Source organism: Oculina patagonica, chromosome 7 (assembly GCF_052425735.1).
Source record: "Oculina patagonica isolate OP01 chromosome 7, crgOcupat, whole genome shotgun sequence".
Taxonomy (NCBI): Eukaryota; Metazoa; Cnidaria; class Anthozoa; order Scleractinia; family Oculinidae; genus Oculina; species Oculina patagonica.
The window spans coordinates 1,163,079-1,184,735 of NC_135764.1; the positions used below are offsets into that span (position 1 = coordinate 1,163,079).

The 21,657-nt window shown below is 38.1% G+C and overlaps 2 protein-coding genes and 1 pseudogene across 3 annotated transcripts in view; 1 reads left to right on the forward strand and 2 right to left on the reverse strand.

Annotated features, from left to right (window-relative positions):
* Window positions 1–21,657, forward strand: part of LOC144660023 (uncharacterized) — a 101,546-nt pseudogene that overhangs the window by 62,304 nt on the left and 17,585 nt on the right. The window lies entirely within an intron of this gene.
* Window positions 968–8,949, reverse strand: LOC144659882 (synaptotagmin-6-like). The gene is made up of 6 exons (XM_078520404.1): window positions 8,643–8,949; window positions 6,239–6,490; window positions 4,156–4,250; window positions 3,407–3,761; window positions 2,711–2,831; window positions 968–1,484 (listed from the first exon to the last, which is right to left on the reverse strand). The coding sequence occupies exons 2-6, from the start codon at window positions 6,467–6,469 to the stop codon at window positions 1,180–1,182; spliced, it is 1,107 nt and encodes a 368-aa protein (XP_078376530.1). The 5' UTR covers window positions 6,470–6,490; window positions 8,643–8,949; the 3' UTR covers window positions 968–1,179.
* LOC144660235 (proton-coupled zinc antiporter SLC30A8-like) lies at window positions 13,977–20,480 on the reverse strand. The gene is made up of 7 exons (XM_078520833.1): window positions 20,116–20,480; window positions 17,724–17,870; window positions 17,383–17,545; window positions 16,134–16,284; window positions 15,403–15,508; window positions 15,063–15,197; window positions 13,977–14,519 (listed from the first exon to the last, which is right to left on the reverse strand). Exons 1-7 carry the CDS (start codon window positions 20,285–20,287, stop codon window positions 14,350–14,352), a joined length of 1,044 nt encoding a protein of 347 aa, XP_078376959.1. The 5' UTR covers window positions 20,288–20,480; the 3' UTR covers window positions 13,977–14,349.

The window sequence follows — 21,657 nt, forward strand, 5'->3', positions numbered from 1 at the left end:
TGACTTTGGGCTATTGAGTTTTGAAGTGAAACTGGCAGAGAGTTTCCCTTGTAAATATTTAAAGCTATCTTGATAATACGGATACTTGGAGTCAAGGAACAATGATAAAATCTTTCAAACAAAACTATGAAATACGAGAGACATACTCCTTTCAAACGTTTAATTCATTAAAATGTAATTTAAACACTAGCTTGCCGGTAGCGTTATAATTTTACCCCTTATACCCCATTAAAAAAAAACTAGAAAATATAACAGCACTGACTCGATACTGATTAGCGTTTGAAGCAAATTCCAAGCAACAATTTTAAAAAATAAACTGAAAAACATCTTTCTAAGTTTAAAGCCCTTTCCCTGGTTATGAACCGACACATATCGAGCCTGTGATCTCAATGATATTCACAACGCATTCTATAGTTTAAGCCATGTTGCTGTATAACGGTAAAAAAGTGGCAATGCTTTTAAATATTGCCACTTTTGGCATTATTTTCTGGCATGAAGACGAGAATTACAAATTTTAATTTCAAGGGGCCACACACCAAACATTAATTTTTAATTTACCCTCCGGCGATGTTTTAAAAAATTTTAAACAGTATATAACGTTGTTTTCCTGAAGCATTTTTCACTCCGGGAGATAAACTTGATACTTCGTAAATTGGGAAAGAAGGAGTTAACTACTTCTTCACATTCTTACATTGCTTCTTGCTTGCGGAAAACAACGTCAACTTTATCTTTATTATTTACAACGTCAACTACAATTTTAAAATTTTTAAATAACTGGATCAGCTAAAATGATTTAGGATTCTCTTGCAATTCTCTGAACTCCAAAGGGCAAACCATGCGGCCATTTCTAAAGATATCACATAAATCTGTCACTTATAACGTCTAAAGTTAAGCAAGAACTATAACTATAAATTTTGCAAACATAACTCTGAACAACTTTTTCAGTGCTGTTTTGGAAAATTATCTTTACGCTAAGTGCTTTTTTGTAAAAAAAAAAGGTGGTTAAAACTAGGAATCATATCTTGTCTGAAAGGAAGAATTTTGTTATCAATGAACATCGAACGCACCAAACAATATCTCGTTGCATTTTAAGTATTATACAAAATTTTGCTCAACAAACAACACATTGTTTGTCCTCTTAATGTTCATGAGGAAAACCCATTTAAAGCACTACAGTTGTCAATCAAGCAGCTTATGCCAGCGTGCTATTGGTTTGTTGTTAATTCTCATCTCGTTCCAGTGATCAAACTGGCTCCCGGTGGAAGCTGGGCCGAGAAAGATTTTTCCCAGTAGCTCTTCCTCAGTCCTCTCTGACATCTGGTTCTTCACGGCCAACATAAAACTTGTTTGGTGCAAGATCCCGATTGGGATGTGGAATGTTAGAGTTTCGTTGAACACCGGATTTCTGTTTGGTTCCTTTATAACTGTTTTCTTTTGCTTCAGTATTTTTCCATCGTGGATGAGGGATACTTCCACATAGGAGGCTAGATAACAGGACACAAACGAATAAACATATTTTTTTAAAAAAATACACCAAAATCTGTGTTTTACTCGTTTTCTATCTTAATCAGCCGGTCGTTTCGTTATTATTGCTCCCCCCATGTAAAACTTCAGTACAGGCAGGGTTAGGGTACTTGAGGGGTAGAAGTTTCCCCCAAAAAATATTGTTATCATTTACAGTATATAAGTAACTATATCGAGTCATCCAGACGGAACGAGGTCAGTGCACATGAAGTAAGTAATTTGAAGGCCCGGTTCAGACGCCGTACTTTTCATGAGCCGAACTCAATTCGAATTTGGACCGACCCAAATTGACAAAAGTACGCCTCTTGATTCAGACGCCGTACTTTTTGGCCGTTCCGAGGCCGTTCCTAATACAGTTCCAATAATTGAGGTAAACTGCTGGCAAAATACATTATAATAATTTATGAATTAGGATCGGCACATGAAAAGTACGGCGTCTGAATCAAAGCCGTTCCAAAGGCGTTCCACAGGCGAAATTCTCGGCCAAGCCAGGCGGAAAGAACGGGTGAGCCGTTCCAAATTGAAATAGCCGTTCTAATTTGATTCAGACGCCGATCTTTTCATGTACTTAATTCAAGGAATTAGGTTCGGCTCATGAAAACATCGGCGTCTGAACCGGGCCTAAGTCCCTGTCTAAGGACACTAATTGTGTCTGAAAAATGCACCAGATTGCATCTCAGCGCATATTCATTTCAAAACATTTTCGGGGCATGCCCCAAACACCCCCTCCCCCCCCCCCCTAGGAAGTTCGTGGCCCATTCGGCCCACTCCCCTAAACGATAAATCTTAGATAGAACAGGAGAGGAGATAAGTAGAAAGATAAGTCGAAAATAATCGTCAACAAAACAATCGTATCACTATTCGTATACGGCTGATGGGTAAAAACTGGCCAAACGCAGTAGCAAGTAGATTGAAGTTTTCAATCTTGCGATGACTTGTGTTTTATTCAGGGCTAACCCCAGCATTAAATTCAACGGTACCCATTGATACACCTGGGTGAAGAGAGGCAATGTGAGAGTGAAGTTTCCAGACCAAGAACACAAAACGATGACCTCGGCGAGGGCTAGAACCCGTTCGATCTGGAGTCAGCACTAACTTTTTGGCCATCGCGCCTCCCCTAATGTATTGAAGTGATATTAAAGGGGAAATTATATAATGATCAGTTATCTAAAGAAAAGTTACTTGCCTGGATCTTCTTGGTTTTCATTTGCAGGAAGGTTTCTTGCTCTAATTATAACTATTGTTAATCTCTCAGTAAGTCTGAGATATCCCAGGGAAATCATTAACTCCCCAAGAACACCCGACGCCTGGAAAATAAAATAGAATTACATCAGGTAACCGTCCATAACCCTAATGACTTCAACGGTAATCAAGATTTAATCCCAGGGATATCTCCAAGCCGGAACAGAATGAGAAAAAGTGACAGAAGTGATATTTTGGATATTCGTTCTATTCAAATACCAGGGCTGATTCTCGAAGAACAATATAAGAGTATAGCCCTTTTCGGATGCCATGCCGTCTATGTTTTAAGAGCCAGTTGCCTAGCCCTGCGTTGTTCCTCGCGAGGCAGTGGGCCACTCTAGAAAACGATGTTTTTGCATCGCGCCATACAAACAAATAGGTGAAGAAACCCAGATTGGCTTGTGTAAAATTCTTGTTGTTTTTTTTTTCATCAGACAACGTGCGTAAACACGCGCGCATTTTTTGTTTTTGTTTTTATTCAAAAGTGTTTAACCAACGTGATTTTGGATGAAGATTTCAGATCGTAAGCCGGGTCTTAACTTTGAGCCAGTGACAAAAACCAAAGAGGACACGTAACTGGTTAAATTTCGAATTTAATCTAAGGTCCAAGCTCCAAGCACCCGGCTGTTAGTGAACTTACCTTTTGAACGGCTTGAATACTACGAAACAGCAATATCTCTCTTGAAAGGCTGAGCCCGCGGGCCTCTAGATCAGCGAGATACACTGTGTGATCACCAAGCGGCTCGTGCTGCGAGAAGCGATCAAAACAACAAAGCGTCATCTTCAAACTTTGTGCCTGGAGCTTCTCGTATGCCACGCGAAATTCAAACTTTTCCTTGAACTCAAGATTCTTGCACTTTTTGACCGCTTTGGTCTGGAAAGAGCGGTGATTCTGCGGCAAGATTTTGAGCGTGACGTAATAGTTGTCGTCATCAGTTCGCATGGAAGGAACTTCTTGCAATTGGACCTTGTGGATGACGACCATCAGGGTAGCTCTGAGAAAAATTACAGTCGGAAATATAAATTAATTTATAACTGTAGGCATGTGTAACCTAGGGTTAGATTTTAGGCTGTTTTTTAACTCGTATATCGTCAAGCGAAAGCAAAACTCACGACTAGGAAACTGTTCTCCTTTCCATTTTTGACACTCAACGATATGTGGCTTTGAGAACTTTGGACGCCTTGCAGACCAAAGTTTTGCTACTTCCAAGAAATAAAATTGTCTTTAAAATACTTTCGCTTTCTTTCCTGCAGTTACAAGTCAAGTTTGGGTTGGAAATAGCCCAGGCTTCAAAGCGATAATAGGAGCTCAAAATAGTGACTCCTCTTAGTGAGTACCAACGAGACTGGGGAACAACATGCAGGCCTTTGCGCTCAAGACCCTGTTACCTCATGGAGTCGTACTGTAGCGACACTTTGATCTTCCCAGCGGTTTTCTCGGGTGGAACATTCATTAATCCTGTCTCCACTAACTTCTCCTCGCTCTGCAAAGAATCTTCACACTTATGCATCTACAATACTCAAACGCAACATTTATGTTGTTAGCCAGGCCTTTAGGAAACATTGTTGCGGAAACGTTGTTTCGGAGGCACCTGTTTCCTAGTTTAGCCGCGCAGGAACATATGTTGCGGAATAACAAATTTTGCTTCACGGAAACAAAAAAATGTTTCTGCCTCAGGTCAAAAACAGTTTTGTTTCCCGGACACCAATTTTGTTTCCGAAACATATGTTGCCCAGTTCAGCCACCATGGAAGCAATGTTGACTAGCGTGTGCGCATGCGTGACACTTTGTTCTCGGATCATTGTTTTCTAATTCCTTGCTTCCCGCTAATTTAGCCACCTAGGAAACATGACAAAAAACAATGTTTCCTAGTTTAGCCAGGCCTTAAGAAGACAAAGTGCACGTTATGCTCATAGAATCAATTCTCTTCATGACTAATTGCCTAAAAGATATTAACAACTCCAATAGTTTTGAGCTGACAAAGGCATTTCCATCTAGCAAACCGTTGTTAGTGTGTATAAATAAATTAAGAATGGTACATGAAGACAATATTACATCCTTGAATACTCGTAAGGAGTTTTCGAGAGCACGAAAGCTAAGCACTAACTCATCAACTCACTAAGTCATTGTTTCTGCAACGTCCTACTATAAAATTGTTACTTCACTTTTTGGGTAGTTTTTGTTCTGTTTGTTTTTTCACACTATAGTTTGTACTCCTTTCAGTATAACTGAGCAATGGGCCCATTGCATCTTACGGTCACGTGGTCCAAAATAATACCTCGGTGGCGGGTAAGCTACGCTCTGGGACATCCAGAACAAAGAAAAGTCAAGCGTGACTGGTTGAAGTTGCTTGTTTTGGATGTCCCAGAGGTTTGCTTGCCCTAGGCTTTGGTAGATTGTGCTCCTAAAAGTGGCATATTATGCTACTAGCAGTGCTCAAAATTTTGCCAAATTATGCAAAAATTATGCCTGAATTCCCAAATTATGCTTCTGATTTGCGAAATTATGGTCACAAAATGACGTAGATTCTGTACATAGATGTTCACAATAACGACACAAAATTATGATGTTTTTCAAATAAACTGTTGTTGCAAATTTATTTGTGTTTTATGGCAGATTGTCACGGCCGTCAGCTGTGCAAATTAGCTGCTCGCATCTCTGAACCGTTTGTAAAATGCCTCCAACGACTTAACAATCACAATTGTATAGCTAAAACACGCATTGCAAGAACAAACTACCTAAATTTCATTTATTTCTGTAGAAAGTACACCATATTTCCCAATTTGTTTGAATTTATGCTCCAAAAAGTGCTAAAAATTGCTAATTATGCCGTGGCAGTGCTCGTTTCACAAATTATGCTTTTTAGCTCCAATTATGCTAGCACAATCTACCAAAGCCTAGCTTGCCCTCTAGCGGGGTGTTATTTTGTACCACGTGACCGTTACTATCGAATACTATTCGTTTCTACCCCGAATAAGTCTTTATTGTGCGCACACCGAGATACTCTCTTGTACGATAAATCCGCGACTGCCGGGGAGAGAGGGTACGTCACGCATTCGTATCGTTAGGTATTGGAAAGGAAACACTGCGTCACGAGCCAAGAGAGCATATGCGAACTCTCAGTTGAATGCGATTAGCGTTGTACCAGAAAAGAACCTGGACCGGATTGTTCAAAGCACGATTAAGCTAATCCAGGATTAGCGCGAATTTTGATTTCAGTTTTTCAACTTTTCCGTGAGATTTTCAGTTTATATTTTCCGCCGTTCAGTTTTGCCGTTGAATTATCTAAACTCCACAAAACGTAAGCATTAAAAACACTTTTATGTAAAAGAAAAGGAACCCTCGATTAACTTTTAATCCTGGGTTAGTGTAAATTGGTTTTCGAACAACCAGGCCCTGGAGGTTATTTCCTCTCATTTTTACCCGCGCACCCCCGCGCGCTCACGGCATGCGTTTACTAAATTAAGTTACCCTTTTGAGTTCATCATATGTCCTGGGTTGTATTGGTATGCACTTGGTGTCCGCCACTCTAAAAGGATGCCACCCTGGCAAGTGGTCGATGAAAGACGTCTTCGGGTCATCAGGAGAGGTCTCCCCTTGCGCCTTCCTCATAACGAACCTTATCACCAGGGCAATGTAAAACATTATCACCAGCATGAGTGCGAGGCTAATGATTATAATTAGAGTTGCATTGGTCTCCATGATCACGTGGTCTGAATCTTTCTGAAAGGAACAATTGAAGTAAGAAACACAACGTACTTTCTTCCAGTTTGATTTTTTTGGGGGATGCGGGAAAACAAATAAGCAAGAAATTATAATGACGGTGCAAAAGTCACGCAACACAAAAAGTAGCGAGAAAATTTCACGTTTTTTAGTAAATCGCAAAAACCATCCGCTGATTAAAGATGAGACGCTGAAAATTGCCGATACAGCAAGCTGATGTACCAAACAGAGCCGATTCGTTTGAGATGACCATTTTTTGAAGGCAATATATTATTACTCTGTTCTGATATATAATATAATTTTTTTCAACAAGTTATGTCCCTTTTCTATCTGTATATATATAGACTGAATAAGTTCGGGGCGTTTTATTCGAAATATGGCAAATACTTTTATTTCATTAGATTGATCGACCCTCCGAAAAATGCGAAAGTTGCAACTGAAAAACGCTGCTAAATCCAAAAGAAACGAAGGTCATTACTTTCGGAATAACGATATTTTTATATATGGGTGTTCAGATATACGCGTTAAAACACGTGTTAAAGCTAAACGCCAAATACATGTATTCACCACAGAAAACGAATGCACATAATTAACCGAACTCTCTTGCAGTTCGCACCACATTTTGCGCCAAAAATTAGGTGGGTTTCTTCACAAATCTCTTTTGAATACGATAGAGCAACATAAAAAGCATTTTGTTTGAGTCGTGGTCATCAGACTAAGAGGTTTAACTAACTCGGACTGAACAAAAAACTTTATTGTAAAAACTCAGTTGTTTGTTTGTCAAGATGGAGTTTAACAAAACTAACAAATAACACAAACTTTTAAACTGAAAAAATGCAGCTTCGTAACTTTAAACCTCCTACTTGTTTTAGACAAGTCGTCAGCTTTCTAGATAATCTAATTGGATCGAAATAACGTAAAGAATTTTTCTGTAAAGTCCATCTTGAAGCTATAGTTGAACTATTTTGTTTAATTGTTGTTTCACTTCAGTAACTTTTGCGCCAAAACTGATGCTTCAAGGGCGAAAAATAATGCTTATGATTAATCTTTCTTTTCTGCGGGAAAACATAATTATAAATGGTCTGATAATCAACAAGATTTTCAGAAAGTGTTCTCGATACAACACAAACATGATGATACAGAGTAATAACCTCACCCCGCAAGACTTGGAGGAATAAAAACTGCGTTTGGTAAACTGCAATTCGTGATTAACGTAATTAATTGTTATTAATTAGGGAAATGATTATCTAAAGCGTAAAAAGGTAGCTGAATAATCCAGCTGATACAGGGCATTGGTGCAGTCAAACAACTGAAGGTTGTTACAAAAAGCATTTTGAAATGAAAATTTAAAATAAAGAACTCGTAACACAAACACATTGATAAATTCGTACACGAGTTATTAGAAGTGGAATTGAGAGAGTGCAGATAGTTCCCGCCAAATTATAAGATCAGCGTTGCGTGACATTAAGTATTAGACTGTCACTTGATTTTTTTTTCGATGGTGGAGTAGCAACCCTTTGAAATCTAGTATGGAATAAACTTAGTAATAAATGCTTTTCAAAATGGCGATAAATTCCGATCTGTTTGCAGTATTTGTGATTTAGACGAACAGTCATACAGATCGCCCTTGAACCTATTCTAAAGAACGAAGGGTCTTAGTAAACAATTGATGCAGTTTTTTCTCTCTGGCTTTTAGTAATTTGGCGGCCAGTGAACTAAAAATACGTGAAACGGCAAAATATAAGCTCAAAATGGCTAGTAAGAGCATTTAAAATAGTAAAACGTATTTCATTAAACGAAAGAAACGTCTATAGCATAGTTAACTATATAGTATGAACTTTAATCAAATATAGTTCCACATGGTAAGACACAGTCTCTGTTACTTTCGGCAGCTTACTAAGTGTAAAACTTAATACATCTTCAAAGTATCGTTTAAAAAATATAGCGAGGAAATATACATTTATCTTGATAAAACTTTATTAGAAGTTTCTTCGTACTATTTTCGGCAGACCCTGCCAATACATTAATATTCAATTACAAGTGCATAACTTCCGAGACTCAAATTTTACCGTTAAAAGTTTAAAACTTGTTCAAGTTAAAAGATTATTCAGTGCAAAATATCTTCTACGAGACAATGTGGATAAGAACTTACCTTTTGAAAATTAATTTGTATTTCTCTCCAGCCCAACTTGCTATATGCTTTATGTCGCTTGTAGCCGATCGTTTGATTCGGCTTTCACGTACTCTAACGGAAGCCCACTTTAGGCGCTCAGCCAAGTTTGAAAACGTTTTTGTTTCAGTAAATTTGACTACTCCAGCTTCCAAGCTTCGCCATTTTCATGGCAAGCTTGGAAGCAAGCCGTTTCCAAGGCCTCTGTGAAATGCTACATATCTGTGGTCCATTAGATAGCGCGCTCTATATTAATATGATAACAACAGAAAAAACCGCCAGTTTTCTGCTACCGTTAAAATAATTCCGCTGTTGTATTATTCATATTTGTTGAAAATCAATTGAGCGTGACTTTTGAATCTTTTGTTTTAAATAAACAAACCTTCTGAAAAGAAGAAAAACATTAGCATGTCTAATGTACAAAAGAAACGTATTTGACTAATTTATGTTACTTTCAGTCATAACATTTTACATGCATGCATGGACTTCGAGATAATTCCGCTGAAGTAAAATGTGAAGTCCAGATCGGTCATTTTATATTTCGATGCCACTCTATACAAACTACACGTGAAATTGTTGAAAAACCTTGGCTTTGATTTAATTCCGCCGTTTTTACAGGTCATCTAGCCACAAGAACTTCTCAAGGAACTTTGAGTTTAGTATTCATGTTCAAAAGCGCGCCATATATCATCTCTCGAATATGAGTCAATGATCCGTCTCCACAAAGTTTACAAATTACTTGTCCCTTGAGGCCCAGAAATCAAACGCGTTTTATACTCAAATTATTTCACACTGATGATTCGTGATTTAATATTGCAAGAAGCTAACACAAAATTTCCGTGTATCGCGAGGGACACTCGCGCGATAATGAGCTTCTTGCGAGACCGCATGCGCGCGTGATCAAAAATTCAATCTGCTTCTGGCGCATACACCTTTCGAAGACCAAATTGATTTTCCATAATGTATTTCAGACCTGACTTCTACAATTTTTATCCTTATTGCGACCTGTTTTCAATCATTGCCTTATTTCAGACCTGGAGGGGTATATTTTATGGCTGCAGATTTTTAAACCCGGTGCTTTTTCTTTGCTTCTTTGCTTTCTCTCCTGTACGTATGTTCAGTTTATATTAACATGTCGGTTTTGTAGTTCCTGTTAAAAAGGTATACCCTAATACATTTCGCATCAAAATTTCCGAATCCATAGCCTTATTTCAGTCTTAAACAACTGAAAAAAATTCTTTCCCATGGAATCAACATAACTTATTTAGCTTATATGCATTTATTTCGGTAGTATGAAATGGATATAATTAAATCTGCAAGACCACTGAGCGACAAACCGATGAATGGTGCCGGATCTATTGTAGACCTGGATCAGTAAAGTATCAAAACTGAAATATATTTACGGCGGCAGACTGATTCAAATTCGGCGTTAGCGATGAAAAAGCAACTAAAAATATATTTCGGTTTGCAAAAAAAAAAAGCTTTTTTTCAGGCACTGAGCGAAAAAGAAATGTGGGAATCGTAAGTATAAAAGTATAAAAGTTTGAAATAAAATGCGTTACAATGATCACGGGTCATGAATGGCTCAAAATTTTGCAGTGCTTGCAAAATTAGGCTTCAGCTCGGAATGCTCGCAAAATTTTAGAGAGTGCTCGTTTGCTAGCTCGAGCATATTTTTAAAAGTGCTCGCATGCTCGAATTTTAGTGGAGGTACTCTTTTCAAAAGTTTCTCTTTGCTCGCAAGGTATAAACTTTTGTCAATGCTTGTACTCAGTCGCAAAAAAAACGCTGTGCTCGCATGCTCGCAAAGACCATTCGATACCCCAATGATTGATCGTTATGGGCTAAGTAACAAGTGTAATTGGCGTGCTTCGTCACGTCTTTTTATGCCAAGGAGACGAGCAAAATGCACTGGGCCGCGATCAAAATGCTGCTAGTGTACGCAGGATCTATGAAAGACCTAATCAAAAACAATCAAATGAAAAAACAAGAAACGTGAAACTGCAAGACTGATCGAACTGCGTAGAAAACTTAATGCGGCAGAGACATGATAGAGACCAATCCGAGAGTCAAGAATGCATAACTGTAGACAGCTGTTTCGGACTCTTTAGTCCTCGTCAGTACAGTATAATGCCACAGAGAACAGAATGTGCAGCCAACGCGAGTCAACTATTACAATCCTTGTGCGCCCTCTCCTCGTGGTAATGACACCACAAATTCGAAATGTCTGTCCACGTCACAGCGCGTGACTGCAAACAATGAACAAACATGTAATGTAATGGATGTAATGTTTTGGCTTTGTTGATTAAATGGCCATTTTTTTGCCATTCCCAAAACCTCAAAACTCAGTGAACGCTTCGGACAACACCGCAGATCTATCCAGTAAGGCTACATTTCAACCAACCTGGCCACACAATCAACGACGTTCGCCTCATCCCGCTTGAGCTAATACGGCAGCAAACGTGACCCAGTCAAATAAGCTCGCGAAGCAAATTAATCAACAAAGCATAAAACATTACATCTCCTTGGCATAAATAGACGTGACGATACACGCCAATGACACGTGTTACTCAATCCTTACACCTGTAGCAACCATTGTAACGCATTTTGTTTCAAACTTTCATTTGTAACGATCCTTTCACTTTTCCCACGTTTCTTTTCCCCTCAGCCCCTGAGTAAGGTTTGTATTGCAAAACGAAATATAGGACAAATTTGTTTAAAGCATTTTATGGGTAGAAGTAGACAGCTACGCACGTGCTGAATACTCTTGTACTCTTGTAGGCTTGACAAACGCGAATTTGCTACGTTTTCTTTCTCTTCAGATATGTGGAAACAAGGTACTTTAAGCCACGCCGCATTCAAGAAGAATTTTCAAACCTCAAAGACATGCGACAGTTAAACTAAAGGTACAGAAGAAGTCCTCCTGAGAGGAGAAACAAAATCTTCACGCGCAAAAATACAAACTTGTACATTTCGTCTAGGCCAATATGCAAATTTCAGTGAATACCCAGACCACCTTTCGGTATTGTCGCAATGCACTTTTGTGCTTTTTCCGACAACCTTTCTCCAAAGAGCTGTAAATGGACGAACTATTCGGGAAAGCCGAAAGCCGAAAAAAATTTCGACGGAGGGTTGGGGGGGGGGGGGCTGTTAGGGGTGGGGTGGGAAATATATAACGAACAATTTCATCCAGTCTCCATGGAGTAGCATAGCAATACTCCAATATGCCTTGTGGCCTAGGGTTGTCATAAAGAAATTCCCACACTTTTACCAAATTCTACATCAATCATTTAAATTTTATTCTCCTAGTTCCCTTAAGTTACGAAACTCGGGATAAGCCCTCGCTGCGTGGACCAAGTTTGGTGGCTGAGTTTGATGTTACCCTGTTTCCCAGACGAGACAATAGAATATTCGTGGTTTTCACGTGACGTCATCAAAATTCTAAAACCCAGAATCGCAAGACCCCTGAGTTTTTATCCTTCCATGACAATTAGACGTCCTTAATATATATCCTTTTGAAGGTTTTTAGCTCGATAGCATTCGCCGTCTTTAAGCTAGAGCATTTTGAATTTCGGAGTTTCGCGCCACACGAGATCAAAGATGGTCGCCGGAAGGCTGTCACGTATTCTTTAAAAAATGCCTAATCTTGCGATTTTTAACAATCTGGACAGTTGAGGTTCCGCGAGAAGTGTTTTTGGCAATGTTTACTTGTTCATAAGGGTGATTTGACCGCTTTTGTAGCAGAATTTAATGCCAGATGTTTTCATTGATTTCCGGGCTCCAACATGGCGATTCCATACTGTGCTCTCTAAATTTGCGTGAAACATTTTGACTGATAACTCCAGTACGGAATAACGTACAGACCTGAGACTTGGACAAGTAGTTTATATAGTAGTTTTCTACAACCTGTAATATTCTTGATCTTTTCGACTCAATAGTTTTGGATTTAGTTTTTCGCAGCGTGACAGTGAAAACCACCTATTTGCCAAGTTTACGAAACAATTTCAGTGCGCTAGCAATTTTTACACACCGAAGTGGAGAGAGGCACTGTAAGAATCTGTGTAGCAGTTCTCGGAAGCTTGTAATTGTATTGGTCCTCTGGTGTCGCAGTTGCTATTGTTTTTGTGACTATGGGCAATTTTATCACAAGAAAAACGTATTTTGTTTTGTTTTGTTTTTTCGTAAAAAGTCCGGCTTTGAGGCAGGACGACTGCTCCTTTGAAGATTTGTCTCCGTGGACAAGTTTTTGTTCGCGTAGGGACAAGAAGGTCGCACTTGGCGTGGTCAGCTGATGACAGGAATCTGACAGTTTTTTTTTTTGGTTATCAAAATAAACTTGTCTCGATTTTCTCCCAAGTGCGACCCGGGCCTTGTTATCTCGAAGGGTAGCGAATAGGCCTTTCTCGATTATGCTAGCATTTTTTTCGGCATTTTTTGGGAAAACGAGCATTTTTTTCGTTTTTTCTTCAAAAAAGAATTGCTAGCATTTTCTGTCATTTTTCATGAATGTGATCCAGATTTTCAGCACTCAGAACTCAAAAGGATAAATAATCCTAAAGTTTCACAATTTTGATTACACAATTTGATTGTTTTCTGTCTGTTTCGACTGAATTGTGCGTTGTGTTACTTGTGTGTGTGTGTGTGTTTTTTTTTTTATTTAAAAAAAAATAAGAATTTTTTTATATATATATTTTTTTATTTTTTTTATAAACAAACAATTATTAGGTATCACCTGTTGTTGATATGAGCATATAATGTGAGAGTTTTTACGTTTTGTTTGAAATAAAACAAGGCATTTTTGGAATTCAAGTGGCATTTTTAAAGGAAATCAGGCATTATTTTAGCATTTTTTTGGCTTTTTGCGAGAATTTCTAGTAGCATTAAATGCCACTTTTACTAGCATAATCGAGAAAGGCCTAGTAGCGAACCTGCCTTGTACCCAGACGCCTCTCTCTTTTTTGAGGAGAATTATTGCGGGGCGGGAGGAGATAAGAAGCTGGTAGCGAGCCATTCATGTGAGACCTTGTCGAGACCTGTGAGAGCTGCTACCCGACCCATTCATTGGGCAACTTACTTCGCGCTCCGAAGTAACCCTGTGCGCTTTAAAATAGACCCGTCTAGTTAGTTATACAACTAACCAAAGTTAAATCGCTTTGGTGATTCAATAGAAAGAGCTCTTTGTAAAAAAGATGCTGAAAACGTCAAAAACGCAACTGTTTTTCTGGCCAGACGAAAATGTTTCAGGCGCTTTAGTCAGGACAATGAAATCAGTTTTCTGTGCACGTATTTTTGCTAAAGAAGTTCAGACTGCACTAATAAGGGAAAATAAAATTTAATACTATCTTCGTTGGTATTTTAATTGCATACAATAGGCTAATAGTCTTGTAATTTCATAGACTGTCACTCCACCAATGCATCATGGGAAAAACGATTATTAAAACATCGAAAGTTTAGAAATAGGGTTCTGAAAATTATTTTCCTCTTTTAAGAATTGCGCGTCAAATTAGAAAAAACATATCTGCTTCGAAGAGAAGAGTTATCTTCTTCCATCATTTGCACCCTTAATTTTTATTTTTCCGACTTTTTGAAACTGTTAATAAGAATCTTGTAGCTGAGATCGAAGGATCGTTGCCAACGACACTGATATATTACTTGGCAATATAATTAATTCTGAATTAATTAATGATTTTCATTCTTCGCTGTTGTGATCCGTGATTGCTGCCGTGTTGTTTTGGTGAAAATTCGTTCTGTGTTCTGTTGGAGGAATTTCCACTTGTAAACACGTGTGATAAAAGTGGTACTTTTCACACATCTTCTGGGATGCGTCTGATAACAATGAGTTAACATCCGCTCTGGGATCTGTTGAAATAAAACAATGTTTTTTTTAGAAACTGTGGAGACTTATTGGAAAGAAAAGAAGGGAAGGAGATTTCAGAGAAACCAAGCTTGTCAAATTTCTCTTCACACTGATCAACACATCGTCAAGCAGACAGGCGTTTCGATGAAGAAATGCTTTACCTAAGGGATACTGCTTGGATGCATGACCAAACAGATCAGAAACTGGTTTCCCAACCTCGTTTTTATGGTCTCTGCCCCTCTCTCGGTCCAGGGCGTAGAGAGAAGAGAGGTCCCGAAAACGAGGAAAATAAGTAAGAAAGTAAGACAGACAGACAGACAGATAGTCAGTCAGCCAGTCAGTCAGATAGTCAAATAGTCAGTCAGTCAGACAGTCAGATAGTCAGTCAGATCCCGTTGAGACAGTCAGTCAGTCAGCCAGTCGGATAGTTAGCCAGCCAGCCAGCCAGTCAGTCAGTAACTTTATTTTAGTGTCAAATCTTGCATTTGATATGTCATTTCGTTAATAACAAACTTGCAAGGAACTGAAGATCAGATGTAACATACCTATGACCATATGAGCCGACAGTATTGTTTTACCAGTAGTCAAAGACCAGACATGTACTTTATGAATGCTTAGCACGTGATCAGTGTTCGTCAAATCTTTTCTTACGTCAGCGAGTCGTATGTTTGAAGGCACTCCTGAAAAAATGCAAAGTTGGACAAATGGATTGAGTTTTTGTAATACAGTAACTGAAACGCCTTTTCACTTACTCAAGGAAAAATTGTCTTCTCCGTATTTTGTAAAATGCTACTTCAAATTCAGATCAACTCTAAAACGCTAATGATTGGGTTTATTCCAATAAATTATAATCCTGATTTAATTATTTTAAAATCACATAGATACCTTCTAGTAAAATATTTACGGAGTCTCTTAGAACAGTGCATGTTGACAAGAGGACCACACATGCGCCCACCAAGCTAATGATGGGGTCAGCGATTTCCCACGAAGGCTGCAAAGCAAAATTGACAGGTTATGATGTATAAAAATATAGTTACTAACTATAATTACTAACTATGATTAAAACAACAACAGAATAACAAAACGTTACGAAATGATTGAAAGTATACGATGTTTTCGTGTGTTTTGATTGTTCAGAGACCGCTACCGACGTATGCGTCACTCGCAAATAATTGCTTTAAATAATGCTAATCTGATTGCAATACTGGCAGTGCATTGCGTACACGGTTCAGAATAGCCTGCGTAGCTGACGGTATTGTTGGGTTTTAAAGCGCGTACAAGCAAGCGGCGAAGCCGCGACAACGAGCGTCTCGCGGCTGCGCCGCTTGCTTCTGCGCGCTTCAAAACCCAACAATACCGCTAGCTACACAGGCTAGGTTCAGAACGACACCGTGTTTTGGTTGTAACGTCAACCTTGTACATTGTGTAACTACTGTCTGAACGTCATTGTGAGAACGGAAGCGAAAGGAAATCAAGTTGCGTTCAAACTGTGTTCCGCACGCACTCGCGTCATCCTGTTGTCTTTCTTGGAGTCTTCCTTATTCGATTTGCGCAACCACACTTTAAGTCATCACCATAGGATCGTTGAAAAAGTTTATCCAGATCTCTCAACTTACTCCATTGATTTTTATAAGTATTGCACCGACAAGCACAGCGAAACTATGTAACACGTCACCAGCAGTGTGAAGAATGGCGGCCTTCACTGTCATGTTAGTCTCATGATGGTGATCTCCGTGATGAGAATGAACGTTTAACAAGCAAATGATTCTACGAGTGAAAACAAAAGAAGGAATTAGGAACGATGTAATGTTAATCATGTCACAAGCGTGGGACAAAAAAATCCTGAGTCCCCGACGGGATTTAAACCCATGACCTCCCAAACATCGAACGGGTGCTCTATCCACTGATCTATGGAGAGACTCATTGTGAGCAAGGCCATTTACTAGGTTCATATGTAACACGCGACCTGCATACTGCTAGGATCACCAATGTTGATAGAGACTGTATGAGCCCTGTATAGTGATAAATTAAGAAAGATAGTGAATTTTAAGCTCAGTAGTGAACATTTTTCTATCTCGTTTCAAAACAAAACAATAAATTGTTTTCAGCAAACATGTGAAAACTGATTTTTTTTGCGATAAACCTCATCTCAAGTCAAATAGCGTTCAGTCATGGGTTGACAGCAAAAAAAGTACATGAGCAAATTTCCTTTGTCATGTTTGTCTTGACACGTGTACTCTTTGTATGGCTGAACAATATTTTTTGAAATTTTATTTGCTACACGGCAGTTCCTATGACATGTCTCTTAGCAGCTGTCCTTGTTCAGTTAAAGGCTGGCTTGCATATTTGGCACAGCTAAAATGAGAAACAGGAATATTCATAAGATGGTGTGTAAGTACGTAAAGGATGAACAACAGAAAACAGAAAGAGCATCAAAGCCACGAAATAACGCTTTTCTAAATAAACTGATTCATATTAAGGGCACTTGAGAAACGTTTAGATAGTTTTTACGGTATACTTTTTCATTCACTTTCAAGTACGAAGAAAATCCTAGTAGGCTAAGAGAAAGAGTTGTCTGCCAAGAATTACGTTTAGAATTTTTTGGAAATACAAAGAAAATGTATATAACACATAAAGCTTACAGGAGAAGTGAGAATGGCAATGGTGATGTGAGCCGATCTTGAGAATCAGAATAAAACAAATTGGCTTTCGACCCATTTCTTGAGTAGGCAGGGGATAAGGGGATAAGCTGCCTGTAAGGTGACGGTCACTCGTAAGAACAACTCTTTACACCTCAGGAAAGAGGTAAAATGAATAATAATGTCAAAATAAAACCTTTCAGTGTTTTCTTTTCTGTGTACTTACATAATATTGGCACAGAAGGCCAAAGCCGCGGTCAGTATCATGACGTCAGAGTTCACGTGACCATGATGGCCTTTATCTCCTGTTAGTCTAAGAATTGATTCATAAGCGAGCACACCGGTCAGCAGCCACAACGTCGCTATCACAATACATGCGCCAAGGATCTCTGCCAATTACGAAAGAGGTTTAATTAGTAAGTAAGTTTCCCTTCGTAAGGTAGCCTTTTCATCGGCAACTATTATTTCGGTCACGCAACCTCTAAGTATGTTGCGTGACCGAAACAACGGCTGCAAGTTTATCGGTACTGAAAGAAAAGTTCGAGAAAGTGAGAGCAACGTTTTTACCAGCTCTGTAATAGCCAAATGATTTCTTTTCGTTTGGTTTCCATCTTGCTATCCATGTGGCGACCAGGCTCATCAGCAGTGAATTCAGATCAAAAAACTGGTGCAGCGCGTCATTCATTATAGCGAGACTGTTGGCAGCATATCCACCTGAAAAACATTAGAATGCAGCGTTGAATATAGTTTTATTAAAAACTAGCCATGGTATATTGGTTTATGAGCTCATATACCAATATACCATGGGCGACAAATATGGTAGGTGTACCGCGTCAGCGAGAACAGCCGACGGAGGAGATCAAATATTGCAATTCTTTAGGGTGTTTTTAATAAAACAAATAGAGAGATTAAGCATGACGTTTATTTTTCCGCGAACAGCAAAAATTCAACTTCTGCTGTCTGCCGTTTGGTGTTAGTACGCGGAAATGAGAAGTTTTGTGTTTGTCGTGAATGTGCGATTTTTTCACTAATTTTATGAGGGATTGATTTTAGAATTCGATAAAAAGGTAAAAAAGTTAAAGACAAGCTCGCGTTTGCCGTTTGCCGCATAACGTCATGCTTAATTTACACTCACGCTCGTTGGATATGATATAGTGATAGCCAACTCGGCGCTACGTGGAACAACTGTTAAATGGACAGTTGTTACAGTATAGGTCCAGATACAGAAATATGTTACAGAAACGTAGCTAACTTCCAATAAAAATTGACAAGGTCAATATCTCTACATCTAGACCGAACAAGCTTGGTAAATAAGATTCTATTTTTCCAACTTGTCCAGATAAATAAACCTTGTCCGCGCGTTTAGTCAATGAGATAGCATGATGGTTTTTCTTGAAAGATGAAAAAATAGAACGTTAAACAGATGTGAAAACGTTTCACAGAATACAACACCAGCTTCATTTGCAAAGAAAGAATTATGCCCTATCCAGGTCCTGTGAGAAAATGTTTATCAGACGTTTTACGTGCAATCCCTTTATTTCCAAGATTGTTTTGTTTCCCTTCGCTTCTGAGATTCCCGAGAGTCAGACGTAATTGACACACTTTTCCAAAATAGAATGGAAAAGCGTTGGTTACTTGTTTTCACAAAAATAATTTCAGATTCAACTGTTCTGTAAAGTGGTCCCGCTCCCAAACAATAAATTGTTCACAATACACAACATTGTAAAGAGAGGAACGGTATAAGTATATATTTGCGTTTCGCACATGAAAACATATTTGAGGAGAATTTTAGGTTCACAAGCAAGATCCCTTAGCCTTTTTTCCATTATATCAGGGTGTTCGCAGTTTTCGACGTACCACAAAGTACCAAATATATTGCATGCAATTGAAAAAGTATGCACTGAATGCTAAAAGCTGAGGATACCTATTTCATTAAACAAAATGTTTAAAAGCCTTTTATTAAAGTACACTTTCGTGATTAGTTGAACGACAAGGAAACCATTTGAATGCACCATTTAAGAAAGCCAATCAAGGACTTTTAAGTAATGTTATCTGATTGGCTGAACGGGAAAGAAACCATTAGAATGCAGCAAGAGGTGAAGAAATGCCATTCAAAGGCTTCAATTCCTCGCAACTTGTCATAAATGAAAAGACGTATCAATAAACTAACCCAGGTGAACCAATTTAACCAAACGACAAAGGCGTGTTTAGTTCTACAAGCGGTCGACACCCGGCCGACAGTTCAAATGGACTGTTTATCACTTTATTGCCATAGTAAACAATGCTATCAATGCCGAATTTGAATCCTCGGGTGTCCTTGCGCGGTTTGAATTTCAGTTTATGTTGATATGAATGAAAATGATAATAGTTACAAAAAAATAAATAATCTTCATGAGAAAATAATTGTTACAAAGCTGCTGGTTTGAAAATAAGTTGATGGGGAGTCATTTCCGTTGTCAAGAGATACGCTTTGTTTTCATTGCAATTTGTGGACCTTTTACTAGTTCAGAGGAAAAAATCTGAAGGATTTTAATTTTCGCTTATAAGACATTATTTTTAAACGGTACAAACCGCAGCTCGTTTTATCCACTTGAGATATAAATTAAAAAATTCCTTGTTGAGAGTTAATTTACGGATTTTAAAAAATGATTTCCTTACTTGTAGAATAAAAGAGTCAAACCAAGAAAACCAAATATTACAAACAAACTCTGCATAATTAACCCAGCTCATTGACCGGAATATCCAAGTTTTATTTTTGTCCGAATAATCGCTTTTGTTCAGTATTCAAAATGTCCCTCTTTTTCGTAAAAAATCGCCAAATCTTTGCTTTAGAAAATAACATGTACTGTTACGTTCAGAAATAAATTCGAGAATAAACGTATTTAAGTACAAAAGCCTCGTATTATATAATTCGCTATAATACAAAGGATAGGACTGAAAATCCAAAAGAGTGACTCACCAATAACTTCACAGATGATGAAAACCGTACAAAACACACACGCCGTGATCAGTCGCCGTTTTGCGTCATTTTCATGGATGTGCTTTTCTTTTGGGACAAACTGGCAGGCAATTTCTTCGTCGGCTTGAGCAAGCTTCGAGTATTGATTTCCAGCCATGTTCTTCCTCCGCATTTTAATTTGCGGCTGGTAAATTTTCGGTGACTGTTTTACTCGAATGCAATTTTTTACTAGCGATTAAAACACGCTTCGATAATAGCGACATACTGAATGCGACGAAATGTGGACCAATCAGATTCGACGACGCTTCATGTCGAAAGTACAGATGTATCAACAACAGAATGAAAAGACAAACGGAGCTTTTAAAGTCTCCGATAGAGTATTTGAATTGCACTGACTTAAAATTTGCATACAAAGCAACGTGGTAAAACAAAATATAACATTAAGAATCAGCCCGCCACCTTTAATTATATTCTTTGTGCTATTAACGTCCAAAGAACTTGAAATAAAATTATATGTATTGGGAGGGTGTGAAATTATGTCTTTGGCTGCTTAAAACGATACTTAGGTTGAAAGAGAAGTAAATCATAGTTATCGTTTTTAGACTGATAAAATCGAGGGTTTGTAACTATAATGCCGGGTAAAATAATATTCTTTCCTGCCCTCGTGAGGACTATACAAACTTCATTGTAATCAGCGGGCGTTTTTTGTTTCGAAAACATATTTGCGATGTGCTTTTGTGATACTATTTTAAAACCGACAGCAATCTTGGTGTGTTATTACCGATATTGATAAATATTAATGATTTTTCAGAGAAAATAGAGCAATCGATATCTTGAGACGATCAGCAATGAGAAAAAAAAAAAAACAGTTTTGTTTCTCCTAGAATCAACTGAAGATATCAGTATATTTAACGAAGGTAATAAGCTAGAAGGCATTTTATTTCAGAGTATAAAATGAATAAAACATTTAGGTAATGGGAAATGGGAAGCAGTAATTGTTTATTCTCTTTTAGCGGCAATATTTGTACTTATCATTTGAATGTCTTAGTGATATTGACAATACTAACTTCAGAATGTGATTTGGATTTCTACAGCGCAAAATGTTTACCATCTATCATAAATGCGTTTTATTTTTCTTCAAACAGAAATCTCGACAGAACTGAAAACCACTTTATTCGGCAAGGGCGCCGGTACCAGTTTTTTTAACAAATAAAGATACTTTAAGCTTTATATTGTATTGTTTTTGCTTGCATGGGGTTTTAATACATCAAATCAAGAGATCTGATTTTTCAGAGAAAAATACTCTACCACGGTGAATAACCACAACATTTTTTATGACAATGAATAATTGTTTTGAAAGTTTGGTTTTTCAACAGCTGTTTCATGAAGCAAAATCTCTCAGGAAATCCCGCTTTATTGTTATTCATATTCAAGGGAATTTGCTAAATATAGTTCATAAATTGAACGATATAGAAACAATTTCCTTAATAATAGAGTACTTTTTTTAATTGAGAAGACACAGAAACTGCAGCAATATACTGT